This window comes from Curcuma longa, unplaced genomic scaffold (genome assembly GCF_044706935.1).
Source record: "Curcuma longa cultivar G26 ecotype Majalengka, Jawa Barat unplaced genomic scaffold, ITB_CL_G26_1.1 utg8573_np1212_1322966_RagTag, whole genome shotgun sequence".
Taxonomy (NCBI): Eukaryota; Viridiplantae; Streptophyta; class Magnoliopsida; order Zingiberales; family Zingiberaceae; genus Curcuma; species Curcuma longa.
In genome coordinates, this window is record NW_027435604.1 from 520,083 (window position 1) to 545,250 (window position 25,168).

Here is a 25,168-nt window from a genome sequence, read left to right on the forward strand (position 1 = left end):
CATCTTCCACTTTATATTTTCCTCCAAAAAACCTAATATCCTTCTTCGCTTCCGTCGAAAAGTTTGCTTCAAGTTATTACTCTCATATATAATATATCACATTGTTATTTGAGGGCATGAATACATTCAAAAGCATTAGACAAGTATATAGGTCTCGATTTAAAATCATTCTGAGTTTTCTAAATCCATCAGATCATTTTTGAATAAAACTGATTGATGAACCTTCGCTATTAAAAAAATAAAAAATTTGATATCATAAGAAAAATGAAATCCAAGGAATTTATTTATGATGTCGATTAGTAAGTATAATCATCGTGACCCTTATAATGCGTCTTTGACATTATTTATTATACTTGAATCGAGTTAAAAAAAATTGTTACTCTTAATATAGTGTATAGCGATGGTGTTTGACGACATGGGTGTAATAGGAGATTGAGCCGAGTATATAGGAGTTTGTTTGAAATAATTTGGACATCTTTAGATTCATTAGCCACTTTAAGGACAAAATCGACTAATGAACCTTGAACATTCTAAAAATAAAAATTTTAATTTTGTCTATCATAAGGAGTCTCATGAGCTAATTTATGATGTCAGATAGGTTGTATCCAGGCCCGGCTCTGGGCATAGGCGGGTAAGACCTGTGCCTAGGGCCCAGGTTTAAAAGGGGCCCAAAAAAAAATTAAATTATTAAATTATTTAGAGATAATAAATAATAAATGATTAAAATCGGATCCAGAAAATTTCGCCGCTTCCCAATACGGATATCCCCTTTATCTCCCTCGCCTCGTTCCGCGTCTCCTTCTCCCGTTCTCTTTCTCCTCGCCTCGTTCTCCGCGTTCTCCTTCTCCCGTAACCCGTTCTTTCGTTCTCGTTCAACGCCAACGGCCTGCCGACGCCAACTGTCGACTCTTCAATCTTCATCTCCTGCCGATGCCGGCGAAAGCGAAACAACGATCTCCTGCCGACGCCGGCGAAACAGCGATCCCCTGAGGGTTTTCGACTTTTCCTCACCGACGCCGACGAAACAGCGTCCTGAGGGTTTTCCTCACCGACGCCGGCGAAACAGCGTCGTCCCCTGCCGCCTCGCCCCCTCTGGACTGACCGTCTTCCTCCGTTCCTCGCCGGCGAAACCGCGAGGCTTCAAGCTCGCCCCCACTGCGCCCCTTCCCATCCTTCGCACTCGCTCCTCCAGGTTCCGAACCCTAATCGCCTGTCGATTCCCATGAGTTCTACCTTTTCTCGACATTTTTTTATTGAATTAGTTAACGGCGGTTGATTTGCGATATTGGCTCAGGTTCCTGATTCGGAAGCAGGGTCTCCTGTGAACTTTTGTCCCGTTCTCAAGGATTTTGTTCTTGTCGTCTTGCTCTTTCCCCTCCCCTTTTCTTTGTATTTCAATCAATCCACATCCAGATTCATCCCATCTCTGATTTCCCCCCAATTTTTACCATACATTTACCTTTTTAGCTATTTTGAGATAGTCTTTGCTATTTTTGCTCCATGTTCTTTCAAATTATACTACTAGTTCTTAGTTTTCCTTGCTACTCTGCACCGAAATTAAATATGAAAATTTAATTAATAATTTTGCAACTATAAAAAAGTAAGAAAATTTAATTTTATATAAAAAATTTATTTTTATAATTAAAATTTTAATTTATTTTAAAAAAATTTTAAACCCACCATTGTCGGTCTCAAGTCCGAATAAAAAAGGATGAGAGAAAATTTTTTAAAATAATAACAATCATCTTAAAAAACATTTCGCCTAGGGCCCTCCGTGGGCTTGAGCCGCCCCTGGTTGTATCATCGATATATCATTTATAATTAAACTCCGATATTATTTCTAAAGGTGATAGTAAGTTAAAAAATGGATTCAATATAGTATATCACGATAGTGTTTGACAACATGAGTGTAATAAAAGGACTGAGCTAAACACATAAGAGTTTATTTAGAGTGGACATCTATTGGTTTATTAATCACTTTTGGGACGAAATCGACTGATGGACTTATAACATTCTAAAATTAAAAATTTAATTTTGTACGATATAGGGGGGCCTTATGAACTCATTGATGCAGGAGCATCTAGCAATATGATTAGTTTATGTCTTCCGATACAACTATATCCCCCTTTGAGCTGTGATGAGAAGAAATCGAGACTATCAATCTCTCTTTTGAGTTTTGAAGAAGGACGATTGAGGCTACCAAAAAGGAAGATGATCAACCCGTGGCTTCCTGATGTCATATTTGTCAGCGGATCGATAAAGATTTCTAAAGCCCAGCAACCAATTAATTTTATTAATTTGGTGCAAAACAATCTTCTTCCGGGGCGACCACCTGACACTACTTTAAACTCGAGGACGAGTTTCTTTCAACCTTGGACGACTGATGCAGGAGCATCCAAAGATTTTTATTATTAATTTTGATAATTTTTATTTTCAGAGTTTTTGGTATTTAGAGTAGTTTTGAAAAGTTCTATTTTTATATTTTTAGAATTTTTTTAAATCAGTTTAGGATTTTTAAGATTGAGTCTGTTAAGAAATTTTACTTTTTATAAGGAATCTTTCTTTTAGAATTTGTTAAGAAATTTTCCTTTTTTTATAAGGAATCTTTCTTAGAGTTTGGGTCTATATAAACATGTTATGAGTTGATGTTTAGAGGAGAAGTTTTGGTTAAATAAAAGTTTCGGCAATGCCGTTTATTTCCCTATCTCTTGTTATTCTTTCGAATTAACAAGTTTTAGAAGATTGTTTCCGGTGTTCGCAGTCGAACCCACGGATTCAATATTGCCCCCGGGATAATCGCTATCCCGTCCGGCGTCATCATTTATGACGTCGGATGATGAGTATCATCGTCCTTTCAACATCATTTATAATGAGCTTACTATAAAAACAACTGTGTGACAGCTTAGTTGCAGCAGTTACGATTTTTCATAACTGTCACAACGTAATGTTAAATTCTAAAATTTGAGATGCTATAACTTTTAACTCAAGTTGAACTACGAAATGCATAATATATTAAATCAAAGATAATACTACAATTTCGTAACTACTACAACGTGAATGTTAAATTCTAAATTTTGACATGCTATAACTTTTGACTCGGATTGAACCATAAGACGCATAAAATATCAAATCGAAGCTCGTTTAGAGAGTTTCGATTTGATATATTATGTGTCTCATGATTCAATTTAAATCAAAAATTAAGATTTCTCAAAATTTAAAGTTTAACATTCACATTTTAGTAGTTACAAAATAGTAGTTGTTACAATTGAGTTGTCCTCAATTCATTTTAATAGTAAGCTTATTGTAAATAATGTCGGAAGCTTATTATAAATGGTAAGATCAATATTCACTATTTGACCTCATAAATGAGTTCATGAGACTTGCCTATGTCATACAAAAATTAAATTTCTAATTTTAAAAATGTTTTAGGTCTATTAGTTGGTTTCTTTCCAAAAATGATTGATGGATCTAGAGATGTTCAAATTATTTCAAATAAACTCTTATGTGCTTAACTCAGTCTTCTTATTATACTCAGGTCATCAAACATCATCGCGATACACTGTATTGAACTTAATATTTTTTAAAACTTGTTCCCGTCATGAGATATGATGTCGGAGCCTAAATGACATGATACTCCCTATCTGACATCACAAATGAGTTCATGAAACTCTCATGGACAAAATTAAATTTTTGATTTTTAAAATGTCTTAGGTCTATCAATCAATTTCGTCCTAAAAGAGATGTCCAAATCATTCCAAACAACTTCTTATATAATCGGCTCAGTCACCTTATTACACTCATATTGTCAAACACCATTGTTATATACTATATTAAGAGCAATAATTTTATTTCAACTCGATTCAAGTATAATAAATGATATCAAAAGGACATTATATGGGTCACGACGATCATACTCACTGACCGATACCACAATAAATTTCTTGGACTTCTATTTTTTCACAAATATCAAAATTTTGTTTTTTTTATAGCGAAGGTCCATCAACAAGTTTCATCTAAAAGTGATAGATAGACTTAGAGAATTCTGATTTTAAACGAAGACCTATGTACTCGTCTAATATTCTTCAAAATATCTATGCCCTCAAATAATAATATGATATACTATATTAAGAGTAGTAACCCTGAAGCGAACTCTTTAACGAAGACAAAGAAAGAGATTAGTTTTAAAAAATAATAATAATAAAATGTCTCAGAGTTTTTGTTCTCAGATGAATACTAAAATAGAAGAGGGGTATTATGAAAAAGAGACTGGAATGGATAGTTGATTTAGTCCATCCAAAAATGAAGTATATGCATTTTGGATAATACACAAAAATCAATTACTTGATTTAGGAAATTGCCCTAATTTTAATGCAGGATTTAATTTATTGATTTTAAAATTTGCATTTTAAATTATTGATTAAGACTTTTGAAGTCAACTTGACTTACAAATTGATTAAACGTAGAAAGAGGGCTCAGAAGACTTCAATCATAAGTCTAACTTTGAAAATGTTGGTTTGCTAGCGTATTGATTTTTTAGTTTGGTATGAAACTACATTAAAATTACAAATTGACCCTTTAAATATGATTAGCTTATGAGGATGTTTTATCATAATTTTTCTTTAAAAAAAATCAAAGAGCATTTTTTATTAGAGTACTTAAAAGATTATTTTTTTATATTTATTATTAAAATAGTGTCTTATATTCCGATCTCAATATATTTTATTTTCAATATTGTTATAATAGCTACATGATCACAGTCGCTATAATATAAATATTTTAATTCTAATTAATATTAATATTAGTATTATATTATAACAATTATAGAATCATAGATGCTACACCTATATAATTATAGTAATTATAAAATCAAAATTGTTACAGTTATATAATAGTTATGAGATCAAAAAATACCCATATAAATAATTTTTTCAAAAAAAAAATCTCCATTTAATTCAACTCGTAACAATTTTACTTAAAATTATTATAATATTAATTAAAATATCACCAACACTCATCAATTAAAACAATTTTGCTAAAAAATTGTTTAATATTAAAATCAATTTAATATTATAGTAATTTAATATTTAAATTAAAATCAATTTAAAATAATTTTAACATGTCGAAGCAATTTTGTTTAATATTATAGTATATTTTTATTAACTGGAATAATTTTAATTTATATTCTATTATGTTTTCGGCTCGCTCAGTAGATAGAGCCCTCATGTTAATGTCGAGCCTATCATAACATAGTCCAACTCATTAATGGGCTTAAAACTAATTCAAGTTACAGTACAAAGCCCAAATAAAGGCCCAATTGAAAGTAAGGAGAAACGGAAAAGTGGGAAACGCGTTGAAGCCGTTCCCCGTTTCCCCCACCCGGTGCCCCAATCCCAATCCGGGAAACTCGCGTTAGATTCGGTGAAGAAAAAAAATTGGGGTAAAATAAAAGCAACAGGATCGATCGGTGGATTGGTAGGTAGATCGCGGTCGGCGGCGGTGGCGGCGGCGGCGACGGCGACGGCCACGACGACGACGACATACGGGTAAGAATTGTTCCTTTCCTCTTGATAATCTGGTTTGCAGCACTATTCATGTTCCCCGGTGACCAGGCGGATCTGGATCTATTTTGCTTCCTTTCTGAAGCAGTTGTAATTGGAGTCGGTGGAGGGGAAGCAGGCGGTTAGGAAATGAGGAAGAAACTTGGAACTCGATTCCCGGCGGTAATTTCCTCCTTTATTGGTTGTCTTTCTTCTTCTTTCTTTTGTGTGTCGATTTTAGGTCTTCGTATGCTTTGCCTTCGTTTTTGGCGCTCCGTTGGGTAGCTTCGGCGGATCGGTAACTCGATGTTAGAAAGGGCATGTCCGTGTAGGAGATCTCTGGATCTCCTCGTGGCGGCTCGGTTGGGAAACCCTAGATAAATTTTGCAGTTTTCATCCCTTTTTTTTATATAGTATTTGATGCTTCTTGAATCGAGGTTGAATTCAATATGCCTTTGGTTTTTGTTTATAAAGAGGCTGGACGCCGAGAATTATAGGGTTAGATTGGATCAGACACTCTTGAAGTAGTCACTTGTGCCAAAAAGAGATGTTGGAGAGTCTTTTGTAGGGGATTGGGCTTTTCAGTGAAGATAAATTGGTAGTGGAATTAGTTGAAAGATAAAAAAAGTGTTTTTAAAGAATGCCTGTTTTCTTTAACTTATGCCCCTGGTTGTTTTGTGTTTTGGATCTCATTGCATGCTGGTATTTCTGTTCACTTCTAGATGATTGTCCTATGTCGGAACGAACGCAAATTGTATAATTTGTAAGCCAAATCCAGATGAAATACTAGATGGTATGATCCCAACCTTTTCAGGGTAACCTAAACCTACTCAATTATTTGACTTCTTCTTATCCACCAAAAATAAAAGAAAGTTCTTTTAATACAATATTGGGATTGTTTTGTGATCACAACTTAAGAGATTTACTTCTAGTTCATGTCAATTTTTAGAAATTACATAATATACTTAGGAGACCAATGGCCTAGGAGGATCCATATAGCTCTTCCCACTTAGTAGTATAAGACTTGATTGTTGTTGTTGTTGTACATAATATACTCAAGAGAGAAAATCTAGGGTCAGTGAGTACTTTTAGTATATGCAAAATTTTGCAAATACATGATTAGAATTCTTACATAGCAAAATAGATCAGGCAGTTTGTATTACTTGATTATCCAATATTAATGAGCCATTTCTTCATGGGCAAGATGTTGGCATTAATCATGTGGTTTTGTGTTCCATGCCCATTTTTTTTCCTATAATGATTACCATTTTTACACCCTTTTTGATAATGTTAGTTTCTTGATCATCAATTGCTTAATGATATTACTAATCTGCGTTGCTATTTAACAAACATCTTTACTTAGTTTATCATCTTTATAGTAGGTGATAATACAAGCATAAAAGCTTTTGCTTTCATAGTGATAAACATGCCTATCACTTTATGTGCACGTGCAGTATAATAAAATTATTACTTTTATATGTTTGTTCCCCTTGTATCGTATATCCCAAGGCAAATTACCCCTCTGTTTTTTTTTTTTTTGTGCGATATCCCAATGTTAAATTATTAGGTTTATATTTTGGGCAATGTGTTGTAACTGATGGTTATCATTTATTTCTCTTGCTACAGTCAAGAATAAAAAAAATAATGCAGGCAGATGAAGATGTTGGCAAGATTGCCATGGCTGTGCCTCTTCTTGTTTGTAAGTTTGAGTAAGTTCTAAGTTTCATTACGCCTTAAAATGTTTTCCTAGTTTCACTCAATAAATTTATCTTATTATCATAAATTCATGTCTCTACTTCCTTACATGTTAACTTGTTTAACTGTTTTGCTCACTAATTGATGGCAATATTTGCCTATTTTGACAACAATAACAACAACAATCAAAACCTTTATCTCACTAAGTGAGGTCTGGTATATATCTAGATTTTCACTTTGGCAAGTTAGCATGACAGTGTTGCTTAATTTATCTTATTTTTGCAGATCATGTTCTGGAATTCTTTTCATATGTTTAGTAAAACTAAATTTAGTTTTGCATACAAACTTTTTCGAGAGATGGTTCTAATGGCTTATGTATTGATTGTTGTGTGGCTTACAGCAAAGGCTTTGGAGTTGTTCTTGCAAGATCTTTGTGACCGGACATATGAAATTACTCTTCAAAGAGGAGCCAAAACCTTGAATTCTTCACATTTGTAAGATTTATTGTTTCTTCTTTAGTGAATTTACTGTGCCATAATCTGTTATGAGTGTGTATAAGATTATCAATGGCATTAATCTAGGGAGCAAATATTGTATAGTGTTGCAATCGAGGGTCATTTTTTGGCATGCATGTCTCCAAACAAAAATTATATTTGACAACTATATCATGCTATGCTATTGTCCAAATTTGGAAATATGGGTCGGGTGTCACCACTGGTATGAGGCTATGAGCTGGACTTGTTTGGATAATTTGGTTTGAAATAGACCTGTTCTGACTCTCCAGTCAAAACTCCATGAGGCCTTTGAACCTTGTAACTTCTAAAATGAAGGCAATAGCTAACGTTAATCTCAAAGCCATGCCTGAACAAGAAAAAAATTATCCTCGTGAAATTTTGAATACAAAGTATCGAACTAAACAGCCTTTTTGTGATTGTTACTTGTCGAAGGATCATGGAAATGCTAAGCCATCACAAAAATGAAAGTGTTAATTGCCTACTTGCTAATGTGTTTAGTAATTTTGAATATAATCTCAAAATATAATTAGGCGACCTGTATGAGGTTAAGGTTAAGGATCTTGAATATAAGAATGAATCTAGTCATGAAAACTGAGTTGGAGATTGAGAGTTAGGCAAATTGAGATATTCGGACAATCTGAATGCATGACTTATGGACTGTTTCCTACCAATTATAGTTCTTAATCTGTTCTATTCAGTTGCTGGATTGTTTTTTTTCGGCCATGTTACTAATGTAAACTTGGTCAGAACATTATATTTTTATATTTTTTTTCAGGAAGTTTTTAATAATGGTAAATCATTGACATTTTCTGAGCATTACAGAAAACAATGTGTGAAGACTTATAGTGCTTACGATTTCTTGACTGGTGTTGTCAACAAGGTACCAAACCTTGGTGGCATGGAGCCTTCTGAAGATGACAAGGGAATCGGCCGGAGAAGGTAATGCCTTGACTATGCATTGCAAGTGTTACTATATGTGGCAACAATGAATTAGGGGTTGACTTTTTTTTTTTTTAATGGAAATGCTCAGGAAGACACTCACACATGGGGATGAAGCTGAGAATGATGAGGACCTTCAGTTGAGAGCAGCCAAGATGGTAGGTAGTATATTCTATACTATTTTTGCATGAAGGTTGATATGAATTTCATTTTCCTGATGCACGATCAGGCTATGAGGAATGTTAAGGTTAACCCTAGAGGGCGGGGCAGAGGCAGAGGAAGAGGCCGACCACCCTCAAAGCCAAGAGAAGAAAGGTATGTGAAATGTGAAGACGATGACATTATGTTGGGTGACCAAGACGAGGAGGAGGCCCCTGTGGAACAACCCGGGCAGTCTCAAGGAGTGGAGAAGCAGAACAACCCTGTCGGCATACATCTTTCCTCGACCTCCACCGTAGGGGGAGCTGCAACATCTGCTGCCGCTGCTGAGACAACTAAGACAGAGGAAACACCTGCTTGGCCACTTCCTGATGGGGTAGGCAGCATCGGAATAGAACCATCCCGGCTTGTACAATTAACAATGCAGATAGACAATGACGACGAAGATTATGACAATGAAGATTAGCTAATCTGATTTTTTTTTAAATTTATATATTCACTAGCAAACCTATCTCTCCTGTAAATAATTCTCATCCTTAAAGCAGATACTAGCACAGATTTAGTGATCTAGTGTAACTCGGTGATAAGAAATTACTCGATCGATCGAGGGGGAAATAGGTGAACGACTGATTCGAATTTAGCTATTTTGAAATGGAATTTGGACTGTTGTACTAACTGAGCAGTGTTCTAAAAGTTCTCATGAAAGGAATGTTAATCTGATGATATCTAAAGCTGTACGTTGCTCAACAAGTGTGATGATGAAACAGGTTGTGTTAGTCTTTATATCTTCTCATTTTTTTATATTCAATTTATGTATCCTACTTTCATAATTTAAAAAATACATTCAAAGTTTTGCCATTCTCGAATTTAAATCTGTAAGTATATATATATTATATTTATACAAGTACATTATAAATTTATCAATGTATTATTATAAACATCCTAGAGGGATATACTAAAAATTTCTGGGACGGTTCAGTAAAATGTCATTTTTTTAAAAAATCTTGATGAGATAGTTTAAGTTTAGTTAATACATTTGAGATTAAAACTGAAGCGCGTGTCCTCGGAAACGCCCATTGCCACTGCCAGCAACAGCACCAGAGGAATGGGCCTCCTGCACGACTTTTGATGCCAATATAAAAGAAAACCACAACAGTTACAAAACAGTGCAGATACAGCAGTAGATATGCAACAGCAAAAAAAAAAAAAAAAAAAAAAAAATATATATATATATATATATATATATATATATATATATATATATATATTAATGATCTTTCTTAACAATAGATTTTGAATAGATTGTTATGAAATGATTTTAACATCTCAAATAAAATATAAATTTTGAAGATCGACCCTTAAAAGTTACATTTTTAAGGTACCTTTGACTTTTTGACTAACTCCACTCTCTCCTCCGTTCTCACAAACACACTTTGCTCTGAAGTAAACCTTTTCCCTAAACCCTTCCCTTCTCCCCTTCCTCGATATCTCCAACGCAGGCTGGCAATGGGAGGCTGCGCCGCCTCCAGGTTCGGCGGTGGCGGCGACGACGGCGACCCGGTGGCTCTCTGCCGGGAGCGGAAGCGCCTCCTCAAGGCGGCAGTGGAACGGCGGTACGCCCTCGCCGTGGCCCACGCCGCCTACACCCACTCCCTCAACGCCGTCGCTGCCGCCATAGACGTCTTCGTCTCTCGCCACTCCGCCCCTGCCGTCATCCTCGTCGCGCTTCCTGACCAGCCATCTCGCCCTTCCTGCTCCTCCTCCCCGCCCGCCTGCCTCCGCCACGCGCCCGCGGAGGCAAAGACGGAATCTTTGGAGTGCCAGCGAGGTGCTCGCTCTCCGTCGCTGCCGGATTCGAGCTCCGGCGACGAAGAAGCCGCCGTGGACACAGTGACGGTGGAGGCGGAGGAAGACAACACGACGGAAAGCGCGATGGAGTACGAGTACTTTTTCTCAGCGGCGCCCACAATGCCGCCGTCACCCTCGTCGGAGCTGTTCGGGTGGGACTTCTTCAACCCGTTCGACGCGGTGCCGCCGGCACCGGAGGCCATGGTGCTTGACCGGAGCTCGGACGAGGAGCTGAGGCTACTGAGGGAGGAAGAAGGTATCCCGGAGCTAGAGGAGGAGGCAGAAGAGGAAGTAGAATGCAAGAGAGACATCAAGAATGCTAAAAAGGCGGTAGCTTTGGGTGAGGAGAAGGAACATTGCGAAGCTAAGCCTGTCGTTGAAGCGGGCTGTGGTGGCCTTGCGGAGGAGAAGGGGTCGGCGGTGGCGGTGGCGGTGGCGGTGGCGGAGGCGCAGGGGAGCGACAGGGAGCTGCTCCAAGCACTAAGAGAAGTGGAGGACCATTTCATCAGGGCTTACGAATCTGGAAAAGAAGTGTCAAGGATGCTGGAAGCCTCCATGATTCACCTCCATTCGAAGCTCGACGAGATGAAAGGTGATTCTTTTCCTTCAATTCTCGCTTCAATTTTCAGCTATACTGATCTCAAAAGAAATGGATGTATGTTCTTCCCAACTGAGTTGCTTCATCTTTTTGCCTGTGTTCTTGCCATATGCAATTATGCGCCCCAGACCCTTTGTCATTCTTTGATGATACTTTGCACTGAAAACTTTGAGAAATTTTCATTTTGCCCTCAAAATTGGCTTAAAGTTCTTTTTTAGAGTAAAAATTAAAAGATGCTCTTTTTTATTAGACTTGTCAAAAGGACATCCTTTTTTATTTATTATCAAAACAACTATATAGTTTTCGAAGCTGATGTAGTAATTACCATATTGTAACTGCTACAATTATATAGTTGTAGCAAATTACATAGTTTGTTGACTAGTTTTGATCAGAGATGAACTATATATATTCAAGGGTATTTTCGAAGATAAAAATGGATAAGTGCGGGATGGGACATTGGTTTGATAATAAATGAAAAAGGGGTGTTCTTTTGACAATTACAATCTAAAAGGATGCCTTTTTGATATTTTGCCCTTTTTAGAATGACTCTTTTAAACATGCCTTGTGGGGAGTTTTAAAATTGTCAAGATGCTGCCCTCATAACTATTGGCATCCTTAATTCCCTTGAACCAAAGAAAATGACTACAAGTGAGGTGATAAAAGATGGACTAAACTTTCCTTAAAAGTTTTTTTATTGTTCATCATTTTCAAGTCGCGCCTAACGGTGCTATGCTCGAGGAGAAAGATGAAATTGTGTTGCGAAGGTTGGGTGTGAAATGTCATTTGTCTAAATCTAGGAGTCAAAAATGAAAAAGTTAGCATAGTTGGAGGGAAAAGTGGAACTTCTTCTATCTTGAAAGTTATGATTCAAAGACTTCGAACTTGCTTTACGATTATGCTTTCATTAGTCTTTATTGTGATTACATCTCACTTGTATGAGTTGTGTGGTCAAGAGAATTCGTCGAAGATGATTCATGCGATCACATGGCAACAGTCTCCTTCGTCCATGTCTTCGTTATCTTCTTCTTACCGGAGTCATCTAGCATCAAGCTCTAGCAGTTCACAATGGTCAGAGAATAAGAGTGACCTTTTCGATGATTTTAGCGGTATGGAATCTGGAAGCCATTCACAAACCCTCGGAAGATTGTATGCTTGGGAGAAGAAGCTGTATGAAGAAGTAAAGGTACTCTTTTGTGCCAATGTTACAATATCCTAAACCGATCATACATATCTAACTCGCCCCAATCAAATATACACACGCATTATTTTGTTGTTGTTTTGTTCTAAAATTGTTTAGTTTTATTAATGAAGTACTCTTGGCGATAGGCTGGAGATCGAACACGGCAAGCATATGAGAAGAAATGCTTGCAGCTGAGGAACCAAAGTGCAAAGGGAGCCGGTTCACACTCACTCAATAAGACGAGGACTGCTGTAAGAGAACTTCACTCTCAAATCTGGGTTGCACTTCGTGCAATCGAATCGATATCTGAGAGAATTCAGATACTGAGAGATGAAGAACTGCAACCACAGATTTTCGAGCTTCTACGGGGGTAAGCATTTTGAAAAGATGCTATGCTATCGGTATAGGTATGGCCCCTTAGCAATGACTTACACATGTTCTTATCGATATGCAGTCTGATGAAATCTTGGAAGATAATGCTAGAATCACATGAAACTCAGAAACAAATCATGTTTGAAGTGAACTCGTTTACATGCCCGTCTTACGGGAAGTATTGCAACGACTCGCAGCGTCTAGCAACACTTATTCTTGGGGCTGAGCTTCGAAATTGGAGGGCATGTTTCATCCGTTACATTTCAGCACAGAAAGTGTATGTTGAAGCTCTTGATGGTTGGCTATCTAAGTTCATCTTACCGGATATCGAATATCAGTCCTGGTCTAGCTCTGCACATTCTCACACAGAAAGTGGTTCGACTTTAGTTGCCCTTGTGCACGAGTGGTCGAACTCACTCGGGAAATTGCCCGAAGGCCCAACATCTTGCAGCATGCGAAGTTTCATCAGAACTGTGAGATTTTTATGGATCAAGCAAGGAGAAGAGCAACAACAGAAGAGAAAGGTTGACAGCCTCACCAAAGAGCTCGAACGCAGGATGTTTGCGTTCCAAAAAATGGAGATCAAGATTTTAGACTCAAAGCTCTTGGAAGATGACCACTCCGAACCCGAGATCTCCCACAGGATCGAGCATCTAGACGACCGAAAAGAGCTGCTAGATATGTTCAAGAAGAAATTGGAAATTGAGAAAGCAAAACACCATGCTTGTATGCGGAGTACGCATGAGATCATCCTAAATGGATTCAAGATAGGCTTGGCTAGCATCTTCGAGTCACTAAGCGAGTTCGCAAACGATTCGTTCAAATTGTACAATGAGTTACTTATGCACAATGATAAAACAAAGTCAGTGGTGATCGAGGGGCCTGAGAAACCAACCTTTGGAAAGAACTCTAGCTTGGAGGAGGTGAATGTTGCAGGGTAAATGTATCGAACACCTTTAAGATGTAGTTGTTCACTTGTTTTATCGGCTTAAGGTATTTTGGTTGCCTCAATTTTGTTGACCTCGTTTAGTGGAAGGTCAGATGAACAAATTGTCGACTGATTGTACACGAAACCGTCTCGATCAATTGTTCGATCGATAAGGATGGATCGAGGATGAGCTTTCATCAGTGTAATAGCTAAGCAAAGCATGGAGATTGCGTGCTTGGCTCTGTAAGGAGAGGGAAAGAAGGAATACAAATGCCAAGTTATTATTGATTGCTTCAATCTCTCAAAAATAAAATTTTAAATCATCATTGTAGCCCCAATAATTATTTTATGATTTTTAATTTTAATACAACTGGAAATTTATAATTCTAAAAATATTTTAAAATTTAAATTTAATTTGATTTCTTTTTTAAGTTCAACTTATTTAGATATCATCAATCTCTTAATTTTTAAATGATATATATATATATATGTATAGAGGAAGGTAATACAGTACGACACTCAAAGAAAACCCACCAATCGTTATCCGAAAGCAAAGCGAAGTCCTGGGCTGTTTCCGTGCCACGTATTCACCTGACGATGCCACACGTACGCCAAAGAAATCCAAATATCCAAATCACTTATCTTAAAATATTATAAAATTTATTTAAATATACATAAGGATATAATAGAAATAGAGATTAATAATATAAAAAATTATTATAATGATCTAAATATGATAAAAATTTAATTATTATTATCGTTGTCAGTGGCCTAATTTCACCGTCCTAGTTTGGCTGGCATTTCATCAGTTTGGCTGCTGCAATTTTAGACTGTAAAGGAAATAGGAAGGCAGACGATGGAGAAAAATAATATTTAAAAATGATGCATGATTTAATAATTTAAAAATAAAATTTAAGTGGATGTTTCAATAAATTACAAAAAAAGGATCGTGGATTTCAATTAACATTTGTTTCGTTTGAACACTTACAATTTAAGTAATTTCCCTCACCTAATTGTCTACTTCCTTTGCTTATAAGCCACTAATATTACCGTATTTTACTTCTACAATGTAAATTTTGATTCAGCCCTCAATATTATGTTTATTATTAGCAATTCAATTGAATTGAAGAAAGATCAAAGCATTATTTTTATTAAAATATTATATTTATTAACTTAATTAAAATTATTTTAATTTTGTTAAATTTTTTATAACAACTGTGTTATAATTGCTATAATATTATGATGATAACATAACTATCATAATATTTTTTACTATATTTAAATAATTTTAATCAAATTTAAATAATATTAATCAATTAATAAAAAATATTATATATTTAAATTGAATCGATTTAATTTAAATATGATTAAAAACTAGTATATATTATAATAAATACGTTATAATTATTATAATATTTTAGAATAAGAATATTTTTTGGATGGAAAATGTGTCGAACTGCTATTTTATTTTATTTATAAAAATATTCTTTTAATGAAAATAATAATAAAGGGTGCATTTTTAGAGGTGTGAAATAAAAAATATCCGTTAGACTTAGAGTGCCTATATAGAAAATTACGAATCAATAGGGGGTAAATGGCATATTGCGTACGTTGCGTTGAAGTCTGTCTTGGTCCACGTGTCTAAATTTATACTGCGCCAGACCGCGTCTCGCTCTCCGACTTCGGCGCTCTCTGTTCCTCTCTTTCGATTTCTTCGTTTAGGACGCTCGCCCATAAGCGGAAGGTCCCTTCGTCTCACCTCGCCGGAGCACGATGGCGTCCGTCGCCGCCGTCTTCGGGGAGGCCATTCTCCTGCATGGCGACCTCGTCCTCACCGTCATCGAAGCCCGCCGGCTCCCCAACATGGACATGTTCTCCGAGCACCTACGCCGCTTGTTCTCCTCCTGCCAGGAGCCGTTCCCTAAATGTGACCCCTCCGCGCGCCGCCGCAGAAACCACCACCACCACCACCGCAAGATCATCACGAGCGACCCCTACGTCACCGCTTGCCTCGGAGATGCCACTGTCGCGCGCACTCGCGTCATAAACAACAACGAGGATCCCATCTGGAATGAGCAATTCAAGATCTCCCTCGCCCATCGCGCTTCCACGCTCGTGCTCCACGTTAAGGACAACGACGTCTTTGGCGCGCAGATGATCGGGACCGTGTCGATCCCTACTGCGCGAATCGCCTCCGGAGAGAAAATCCATGATTGGTTCCCTATCATAGGCCCCAATGGGAAGCCCCCAAAGCCCGAAACCGCCCTCCATCTCGCCATTGAGTACACGCCTGTCGAGAACAAGCCGGAGTACCAGCACGGCATCGCTGGGGATCCCGAAATGCTAGGGGTTAGGGATTCCTATTTCCCATTGCGGCGAGGTGGGGCGATTACGCTCTACCAGGACGCCCATGGTCATGGTGATCTCGAGGAGGTTAGGCTTGAGACAGGCGCCGTCTACAAGCAGGAAAACTGCTGGGAGGATATTTGCCATGCGATTCTCGAGGCGCACCATCTGATTTATTTGGTCGGCTGGTCGATTTATCACAAGGTGAAGCTAGTGAGGGAGCCGACCCGGCCGCTCCCGAGCGCAGGAGAATTGACATTGGGGGACCTGCTCAAGTACAAGTCGCAGGAGGGGGTGAGAGTGTGCATGTTGGTTTGGGACGACAAGACATCCCACGACAAATTCTTCTTCAAGACGGTGAGAAGTTTCCAATGCAAGTCCTTTTAGTCATTCATCTTCTTGCTTTCCATCGGCGTTCTAATCAGCATCTCCATCTCCGTGCTATCGAAATATATTTCCTGTTTGCATCTCCTTTCGTTACGCTTGTAATTTTCTCTTGCAGAAACCATTTTGAATCATGCTGACTAGCGAATGAAATCTAATATGGAGGGCTTTAATTATCAGATTGTATAAGAAAACCATTTTATGTGTAACTCGAAGTTAACAAGAATCATGACGTTAACTTGCTCTCCCCTCCAGTATAAATTGATCATATTCATTCCTTCTCTTTATTCACCTTTTGCTTCTTGGTTTAGCTTTTATATTTATTAGTTCGACTTTGTTTCTTGTGCTTGGTTATTATCAGCATTGTATGGGGAATTTGCATAGACTGCATGCAGAATGTCTGCAATGTGAGATGAGCCTGATTCTGACTCAAAAATTTTCATTGATCTGTGTTGTGTATACTTCTGTAGGGTGGTGTGATGCAGACTCATGATGAAGAGACTCGGAAGTTTTTCAAACATTCCTCAGTTATTTGTGTGTTGTCACCACGGTATGCAAGCAATAAGCTAAGCATTGTCAAGCAGCAGGCAAGTGTAACACCATCACATTTTCTTGAATCTGCCATCTGAGTCATATAGACATGTTCACACTTTATCATTTTTTCAAAAAAGATATGCTTATTAGCTCTTAGATTGTAAGAAGAAGAAGAAAATTTCCTTTAACTAAACTGAGCAATCAAGTTACTAAATCACTGTAACATTTACCTGAATAATTTCTGGCAAGTGCTTGAGTTTAGTGTTTTTGATTTGAAAGATAAATGATGTACGAATGATGAACTCAAAAATGCAGAATAACCAAGGTTTGCAGCACATAGATATGATTCCTTATCTTACTTTTCTTTAGAAAGAAAGGAAATATGATGCTTTGTCTGAAGTTATGCTGTAACTTTGTTTCAGTAAATTCATGCTAATCACAATGTTAACTAGTTGTTGGCAAGTGTGAATCTCAACTATTGGACATGTTCAAAGCATGCCATTGCTGTCCATCAGCTTAGTAGTGATCCACCATTTAAGTGTATATTTTTGTTTGAGAAAAAGTAAAGTGTCATCTAAGGCAAACAACTTTTATGTCTTCACAAGTAAATAATTCTACAATGTAATTTCACCAGTTTGTGTGGTAATTTTTTTTGGATTTCCTTACCATTCCACTCCTAGCTTTAACATTTGAATCTAGGGTGTCTTTAGTTCTTTCATTAACTTGGGTTTTCACATTTCTTTGAAACTGAACCAAACAACTATGTGATCTTAACCAACTCACATCCAAGAGTCATATTTGGTTTTGTGTACAATTTGATTTCTAAATTTTGATCCTGAAAAATATTTGCTCTTTCAACATTAACTTTGATCCTTATATTTTTTAGAATTACTATCTTTTTGCCAACTACAATCCAATGGAAACTTTTGGGAGATTGAAAACTTTTAGTTTTATAAGAGTTTTTATGAAAGAAATTGCCATAGAAGTCTGCCATATGAATAATTGCTATATTAAGATAGGAGGTACATTCTTAGCCCATGAATGAAAGTTGATTCTTAGCTACCAAGAATCTAGAGGGAAAAAAAAGTGATTAGTTTGTTTGACTCTTTGTACAGGTAGTAGGGACTCTTTTTACACACCATCAGAAATGTGTGTTGGTTGATACACAAGCTTCTGGAAATAAGAGAAAGATTACTGCTTTTATAGGTGGTCTTGATCTTTGTGATGGCCGCTATGATACACCAGAGCATAGACTTTTTAGTGATCTGGATACAGTCTTTCATAATGATTTCCATAATCCCACTTTTTCTGTAAGTTTTTTCTCTCTCCTTGTTCCTCCGTTTGAGTTCCTCATGTTTTGTTGGAAGCAACTAAGTAACTAACCAAATCTATGCATCCGCTTAATTGTTTAACAACATTAGCCAATTTAGAAAATTTTGTTTTTGGCCTTTGACCCTTGGTGGTTCATGATTTTTTTGCTCTATTGGTACTTTGGTTATATGCATCAATCGTGAATATGCATTGTTATACTCTGACTATGAATAGCATCGAGTTTGTAGCCCAGTATTTTAGTCCCTGGTTGGATTGATGAGCAGACAGGAGACCAACAATAATAAGCCTTTTGGGAATCTTTCCCTAGAACTGTCCCTTCTTTAGAATTGAACCAAGAGCTCCCTGATTTTCAATACTTACCTTGAAGTGATTATTGCATTCAATATTGCCAATGAGTGGATTGTGTCTAATTGGTCAGAAGGACTGTAGCTCATCCTCAGCTATACTTGAACTTTGTCATGTCCTGCATAATCATCGTTAACGTGACTAGGTGCAGAACGAGTGCCAGGACATAGGTTCCCTGGTTACATAGGCAAAAACCTCATTCTAAAAAAGGAACTCTTGGTAATTTTTAGGCACTAATATACTAGAGCACATGAAACCATACTACACAATATTGAGGGAGGGAAAAGATTTACATGACTACATCCATTGTTTTTTAACTTGGTTTTGATTGGATAATAAATATTTATTTGTGTGTATGTTACATGTATAACATAGCTGATGCTAGTCGGAAGACTCTTTGGATAAAAAATTTGAAGATTGCATTAGTCACCAGCAGCCCACATAAAACATGCCAAAGATCTCATGAATGGATCTTAACCATATTTATTATAAGACAAGGTTGTCTCTCATGTGTATTATTAACAAATACTTTTACACAGTCCCCAATGGCAGGATAAAATACATGTTGTGTGTTTGGTTTCAGTATCTAAGTCATGCTAGGCATACCTCTATTTATACCTCATGTTGGAGATAAATTTTCCATAATATGTTGGCGAGCTTGGACTATAAATCCAAACCAGCAATTTGGTATGGTTGCTCATGATAGATAAATTTGTCTGAATTATGATGAGTTATTTATTACCCTAAATCTGGCAAGCTATTTATAAATGACTTATACAAACGTGATTGTGCATCAGTAAGAGCTTATTGCTTGATTGGTCTTTATGTATCTATGCCACTCTTTAGCATATAAAAAAAGCAAGCTATACGAGTAACTGGAGGAAAATACATACGACTTGACATGTTGCTGAACTTATATCTAGGAATTTTAAGGTGCTTATTGTTTGTAGTCTGTAGTACCTTTTTATATCATGATTCTGTTTAGGCAGGAACAAAAGGCCCGCGACAACCTTGGCATGATTTACATTGTAAAATTGAAGGTCCTGCTGCTTATGATATCTTGAAGAATTTTGAGCAGAGGTGGCGGAAGGCAACGAAATGGCGGGAATTAAGTCTACGCTTAAGAAAAGCATCCCGATGGCATGATGATGCATTAATAAAACTTGAACGTATTTCCTGGATTCTCAGTCCTTCACTTTCTGTTCCTGAAGATGATCCGAGCTTATGGGTTGCCAGGAGTGAAGATTCTGAACATTGGCATGTTCAGGTTAAACCCATTGAATTGCTAATAAATTTTATCGGTATTGTCTTGAGGATTACTCACTCAAACTTAATTATCTATGATCGTTCAGGTCTTTCGGTCCATAGATTCTGGATCAGTAAAGGGATTCCCCAGTAATGTCCAAGAGGCTTTAAAGATGGTTAGTCTTTTTTTCCTCGATGATATACATCACCCACCAAGGAAATATTGGTTTTCAATTGAAAACTCTGTAAACGCTGATCTGTATATCTATGCTGCATTAACTGTAGGTCAGATTCAGAAGCTCTTCAGATGTTAGCAATTTCATCCGTTAACTTTTTTGCTGTATCTACTTTGTTGTTGCAGAATCTTGTTTGTCGGAAGAATCTAGTCATTGATAAGAGCATACACACAGCATATGTAAAGGCAATCAGATCTGCCCAACATTTCATATATATTGAAAATCAGTATTTCATTGGTTCTTCATATGCTTGGCCATCTTACAAAAATCCAGGTCCGTGCTTATGTTTTTTCTGCAACAAATATATTTCTTGTCAAAGTTTCTATCTATTTGAACATTTAAGTTTTATCCTCGAGTATAATGTTCAGATGTCTGATCTGGAATCCCAAAGAAATGCATAACCTTGTTAAGTCAATGCTTTTTCAAACTACAAAAATATGTGGACCATGATTCTTATCCATAAAAGAGACTAAATCCCAAACTCTGATAAATCTACTTAATGTACCTTGTTGATATTAGTCTCTGACCACTTTGGAACTTAACAATCCTGTCTGCAACAGTTTGTTTCAATCATTTGCCAAAACTATAAGACTGTATCTTTTTAGAAATATTAAATGGTGCTTAACTTCGTACTGAATAGCCAAATACCATGCAGGGTTTTTTGTTGCAATTTTTGTTTTATGTTTCCTACATTTATGTTTTGATCCTTGAATCATTAGGTTGCAGGCTTTCAATTCAATAGCCTTTGGCATCAGATCCTAATTTAATTTTCCACAGGAGCCGATAATCTGATACCGATGGAATTAGCCCTGAAAATTGCCAGCAAAATTAGAGCCAAAGAGAGATTTGCTGTTTATGTAGTTATACCAATGTGGCCTGAAGGAGATCCAAATTCTAACGCTGTGCAAGAAATTCTTTTTTGGCAGGTATTATTACTTCAGTAGGTGATAATGATGCTTTGTACTATATTTGTGATGATGGATATATATTATCAGTCTGAAAAAATAACAAACTTGTTCATTTTTTTGCACAATGCAAAGAGAAAATCCATAGATTTTTTAAGTGTTTCATTGGTACATTCCACAACACTTGGAATTCTCTCTGATAAGTTGAAGTTCTGAAATCTCCTTATAATTTTTAAATATGTCCAAATAAACTGTCTGATGCTGCTTTGGTTTCTGCTTTTTTTAAACTTTGGAGAAAGCGATGGTGCATTGCTCAGTACCAACATGATCTAACATTTACACTCTTGATGAATCGAAAGAACATCTTTAAGAGCCATGTCGATATCAATGATGATGTTTTGAAATCTTGGAAGGCATGCTACTGCTGAAGCTTATGTTGTCTAGATTAAAAGAAATTTTGGAGAAACAAATAGTTTTCTGTCACGAGGATTTTGCAAGTCTGTCAAGGAAGATCCCTTGTAGAGCTTTGCCTGAGAAGAGATTACGTGAAGGTTAATGTGATGCCAGTATTGCTTAGACACTTCTGACATAAATGAACCTCCTCATTACTGTCATAATTATTTCAAATATCTGGTCTAGTGGTCTTTCTGGTCTAATGACTTGGGTGAAATGAATCTTCTTTGAAGATGTAGGCATTGATCCACCATTGCTCTTTGGTAGTTCCACTGCCTTCTGTGAATTTGATAATCTGTAATCCTTAAGAGGATGTCATGTATGATCATACACCAGTTCTTCAGTAGAGCTCATGTCACTTCTGATTTGATATGGACCTATGTTTTCAACTTGTTACAATCATGCTTAATATAACAAACAATAATTAACCTACTACAGACTAACTATTTTTGAATTGTAAGTTTCTAAGCTACATGAAGTATTTATAAATGAAACAATGAGAGATGAATTTTTATAGTCTGACATCTTTTGAATATGATTTACCAAGGGTTTTGAGTTCAATGGAGGGATAAGATCCTCTTAGCCAACCCCTGATATTGCAACTAACATGGGCTGGGTGAATGGTGATATATAATTTATCAAGGGTTACCATTTTACTTCAGTTTGCTGAGGCTACAGAAAACTTTATGTTTGGTCATTGTTAACTTCTGTGTAGAACTTATTGAAACTCTTGTTTGTCTTGTGGAAGATCAACAATCTGAAAAAGTAATCATCTCTATTCTCCAAATTGTTCCAGAACATAATCCAAGGATCTGTGGATGTCCCTTAAGATACAGATAAAAGCTATTGTATTCATTTATTTGAAGGTACATATTACGATGGAAGTACTACTAATGCTCACTGCCTATCGATGTATAATATATAATGGAGTTCTCTGTCCTATAGGCTTCATTCTCTAACCATATGATACAATGAGATTTCCAGAGACTTCTGCCCTCAAACTATTCAAATTGGAAACACTTGCAAGTTGAATAATTTATATAACACTATTTATTTTCAAGGACAGAATAAAAATGTTATATTTAGACCTTCGGGTAGATTAGGAAATAATGATTTATCTTATGATATTAAACATGACAACTTTAATCTTTTTAAGTTGTGGTATCTGTGCTGTCTGCAACTGGGTTTTCTAAGAACTTTTTGTTCTATTTGGTAGGAGTAAGTATTAAAAGTTATGCTTCTTGCAGGCCCAGACAATGCAAATGATGTATGGAATTGTGGCACGGGAGCTTAGATCTATGAACATTCAAGATGCACATCCGCAGGATTACCTAAATTTCTTTTGTCTGGGCAAACGCGAAACAATGAAGGACAAACAGTTACAAAATGTCCAATCTTTAGAAAAGAGCTCTGCGGTAATATATCCATGGCATATCAACAACTATTATCTTCTGAATAAGTTACTTGCATTCATTGTTGTACTTAAGTTGTGGGTTGTTTATCTTTTAGAATAAGAGGATCGCCTCGTATAGGAACAATCATGGAAGTCATTGGCTGGGAGGCATGTGAAATCCATGTCATATAGTGCCAGACAATGGCGCATGGATGTGCATGATCCCTGCTTTCAATTTTGCATGTTTTTTACCCCATTATCTACTTATTTTCCTTCCCAGTTCCTCTGCAAAGAGTAAGCTGACAGCAAAGGCATTCATCATTAGATTCAAGTCTACTCTAGTTAGTCCAAGATTTGTCGTGGTAGTAATCACTTCCATGTAACAGTCTGATAGTGATAGGTATAGGTCACATACCTAAAAGGTTAATATCCCCTAAAATTATATTGGTTCAGTTTGTTGAGCTCCTTAGGGAGTCCAATCTAATGCAAACTGTCATGGCACTTAGTCGGTGGACCTCTTAATATGAAAGCATAGTTTAAGAACAAGACTAAGAACTGGAGTTTTATCCTCTCCTCAATTCCTTCTATCTTTAACATAGTTTACACTGGCCAAAGGATCTGATCTAGTTAAGACATAATTTGTCCTGTATTTCTCATGGATTGTTTCATTAGGGGTCAAATTCTTCTAAATTTTGCAATTTACAATGAATTACACACTGGCATATTTTATTTTCCTTTCATGTAATTTAATTGATACTTCCTTGCGCATGAGACTACTATTGGTTGTAGGGGTTCAGCGCAAATCAAAAGTAGCTATTCAGGCACTGGATGTTCTTCATGAAAATTAAATATTTGTTGTTTTGTTGATGCTTGATAATTAATTTCATTTTTTGCATCTCAAATGGGGTCAGAATTTGTCGCAAAAATTTCGACGGTTCATGATATATGTCCATGCAAAAGGGATGATTGTTGATGATGAGTATGTGATGGTTGGTTCGGCCAATATTAATCAAAGATCTATGTCTGGATCAAGAGATACTGAAATAGCCATGGGAGCTTATCAGCCTCATCATACCTGGGCAAAGAAGAAAAGACAACCACGTGGACAGGTTAGCATCAGCCATCAACTTTGGCTTTTCTTCTATCTATATATCATTTAGCTTATGAACCGTCTAAAGACACTCGTACATTCAACTAGTCATTTACCTGGGCCTTATGAAATATGTAATAATTCAGAAAAGACTTGCATTTGAGAATTTTTGGGAAAAATAGAACATTACGTGGCATTTCTATAGGAAGTAAGTGGACAATGGAAAATAGCTTCATACATATAGACAGATCTTCTATCATGCATGGTCAACCCTTACTGACAAAATTATAGAATATGAGACAATCACTGATAGGTGCATCTGGCACATAGACTACTGTTACCTAGAGGTGTGATATTGGCTAGCTTAGGATTGATGCAACATGAATATCGAGGTTTTTTTATCAATGAGGTTTAAAATGACTTTAAACTCAAAGTAACTCTTTCTTGCCTAAGCAACAAAGGATCACCCTGCTGCCTCAGTCCTGCAATTGCAAAAGCAATATGAAGTTCATTGAATCAATATCTTATCTCCATATGTGTGTTTTGTTCTAAAGAAAATTGTTCCAGGTGTATGGATATAGGATGTCACTGTGGACGGAGCATCTTGGGATGGTAGACGACCGATTCCGTGATCCCAATAGTCTGGAGTGCATCAAATATATCAACAACATAGCCGAAGAGAACTGGTCCAAGTACACCTCAGACGAGATGACAATCTTAACAGGTCATCTACTAAGATACCCCATCAAAGTGGAAGCCGATGGTAAAATTGGCCCCTTGCCAAACCAAGAATGTTTTCCTGATGTCGGAGGCAAAATTTTAGGGGCTCCAACTCCCCTTCCTGATACACTCACCATGTAATAATAAGCAGATTTCTGTTTTTTTCCCCTCTCTTTACAACAAATTGGGAATAAGGTTTCTGTGAGGTTATAGAAAAAGGATGTGGATTCAAAGTGCTCTCTTCTTCACTTGTATAGGAAAAGGATGTGGCTTCAAAGACTTCTATACTGGATCATTGCTCTGCATATAAATTGAGATTTATTGGTTTTGCTGGCATTATCAGGTGGTTGTTGTTGAATTTTCTTCCCTTTCTTGCCGAAAGAAAGCAGAAAAAGAATTTCCATTGCCGGGATG

General features: G+C 36.7%; 3 protein-coding genes across 5 annotated transcripts; all 3 read left to right on the forward strand.

The window, feature by feature from the left end:
* The first annotated feature begins 5,397 nt into the window (after positions 1 to 5,397).
* LOC141820908 (uncharacterized) lies at positions 5,398 to 9,520 on the forward strand. 3 transcript variants are annotated; one of them, XM_074708267.1, is made up of 7 exons: positions 5,398 to 5,543; positions 5,610 to 5,720; positions 7,164 to 7,236; positions 7,633 to 7,726; positions 8,570 to 8,686; positions 8,778 to 8,844; positions 8,916 to 9,520. In XM_074708267.1, the coding sequence occupies exons 2-7, from the start codon at positions 5,688 to 5,690 to the stop codon at positions 9,309 to 9,311; spliced, it is 780 nt and encodes a 259-aa protein (XP_074564368.1). In that variant the 5' UTR covers positions 5,398 to 5,543; positions 5,610 to 5,687; the 3' UTR covers positions 9,312 to 9,520. The 3 variants fall into 3 exon arrangements, with proteins under 3 accessions (XP_074564368.1, XP_074564370.1, XP_074564371.1); XM_074708269.1 differs by having other exon boundaries at positions 5,443 to 5,543; positions 5,647 to 5,720; XM_074708270.1 differs by having other exon boundaries at positions 5,501 to 5,543; positions 5,644 to 5,720.
* An 831-nt stretch (positions 9,521 to 10,351) lies between these two features.
* LOC141821008 (protein ALTERED PHOSPHATE STARVATION RESPONSE 1-like) lies at positions 10,352 to 13,784 on the forward strand. Its single transcript, XM_074708373.1, has 4 exons — positions 10,352 to 11,285; positions 12,245 to 12,474; positions 12,618 to 12,841; positions 12,926 to 13,784. The coding sequence occupies exons 1-4, from the start codon at positions 10,352 to 10,354 to the stop codon at positions 13,782 to 13,784; spliced, it is 2,247 nt and encodes a 748-aa protein (XP_074564474.1).
* Positions 13,785 to 15,541: 1,757 nt separating this feature from the next.
* On the forward strand, positions 15,542 to 25,064 carry LOC141820806 (phospholipase D delta-like). The gene is made up of 10 exons (XM_074708156.1): positions 15,542 to 16,474; positions 16,972 to 17,088; positions 18,151 to 18,345; positions 19,698 to 19,979; positions 20,065 to 20,133; positions 20,319 to 20,466; positions 20,971 to 21,119; positions 22,799 to 22,966; positions 23,856 to 24,053; positions 24,602 to 25,064. Exons 1-10 carry the CDS (start codon positions 15,545 to 15,547, stop codon positions 24,893 to 24,895), a joined length of 2,550 nt encoding a protein of 849 aa, XP_074564257.1. The 5' UTR covers positions 15,542 to 15,544; the 3' UTR covers positions 24,896 to 25,064.
* The last annotated feature ends 104 nt before the right edge of the window (positions 25,065 to 25,168 follow it).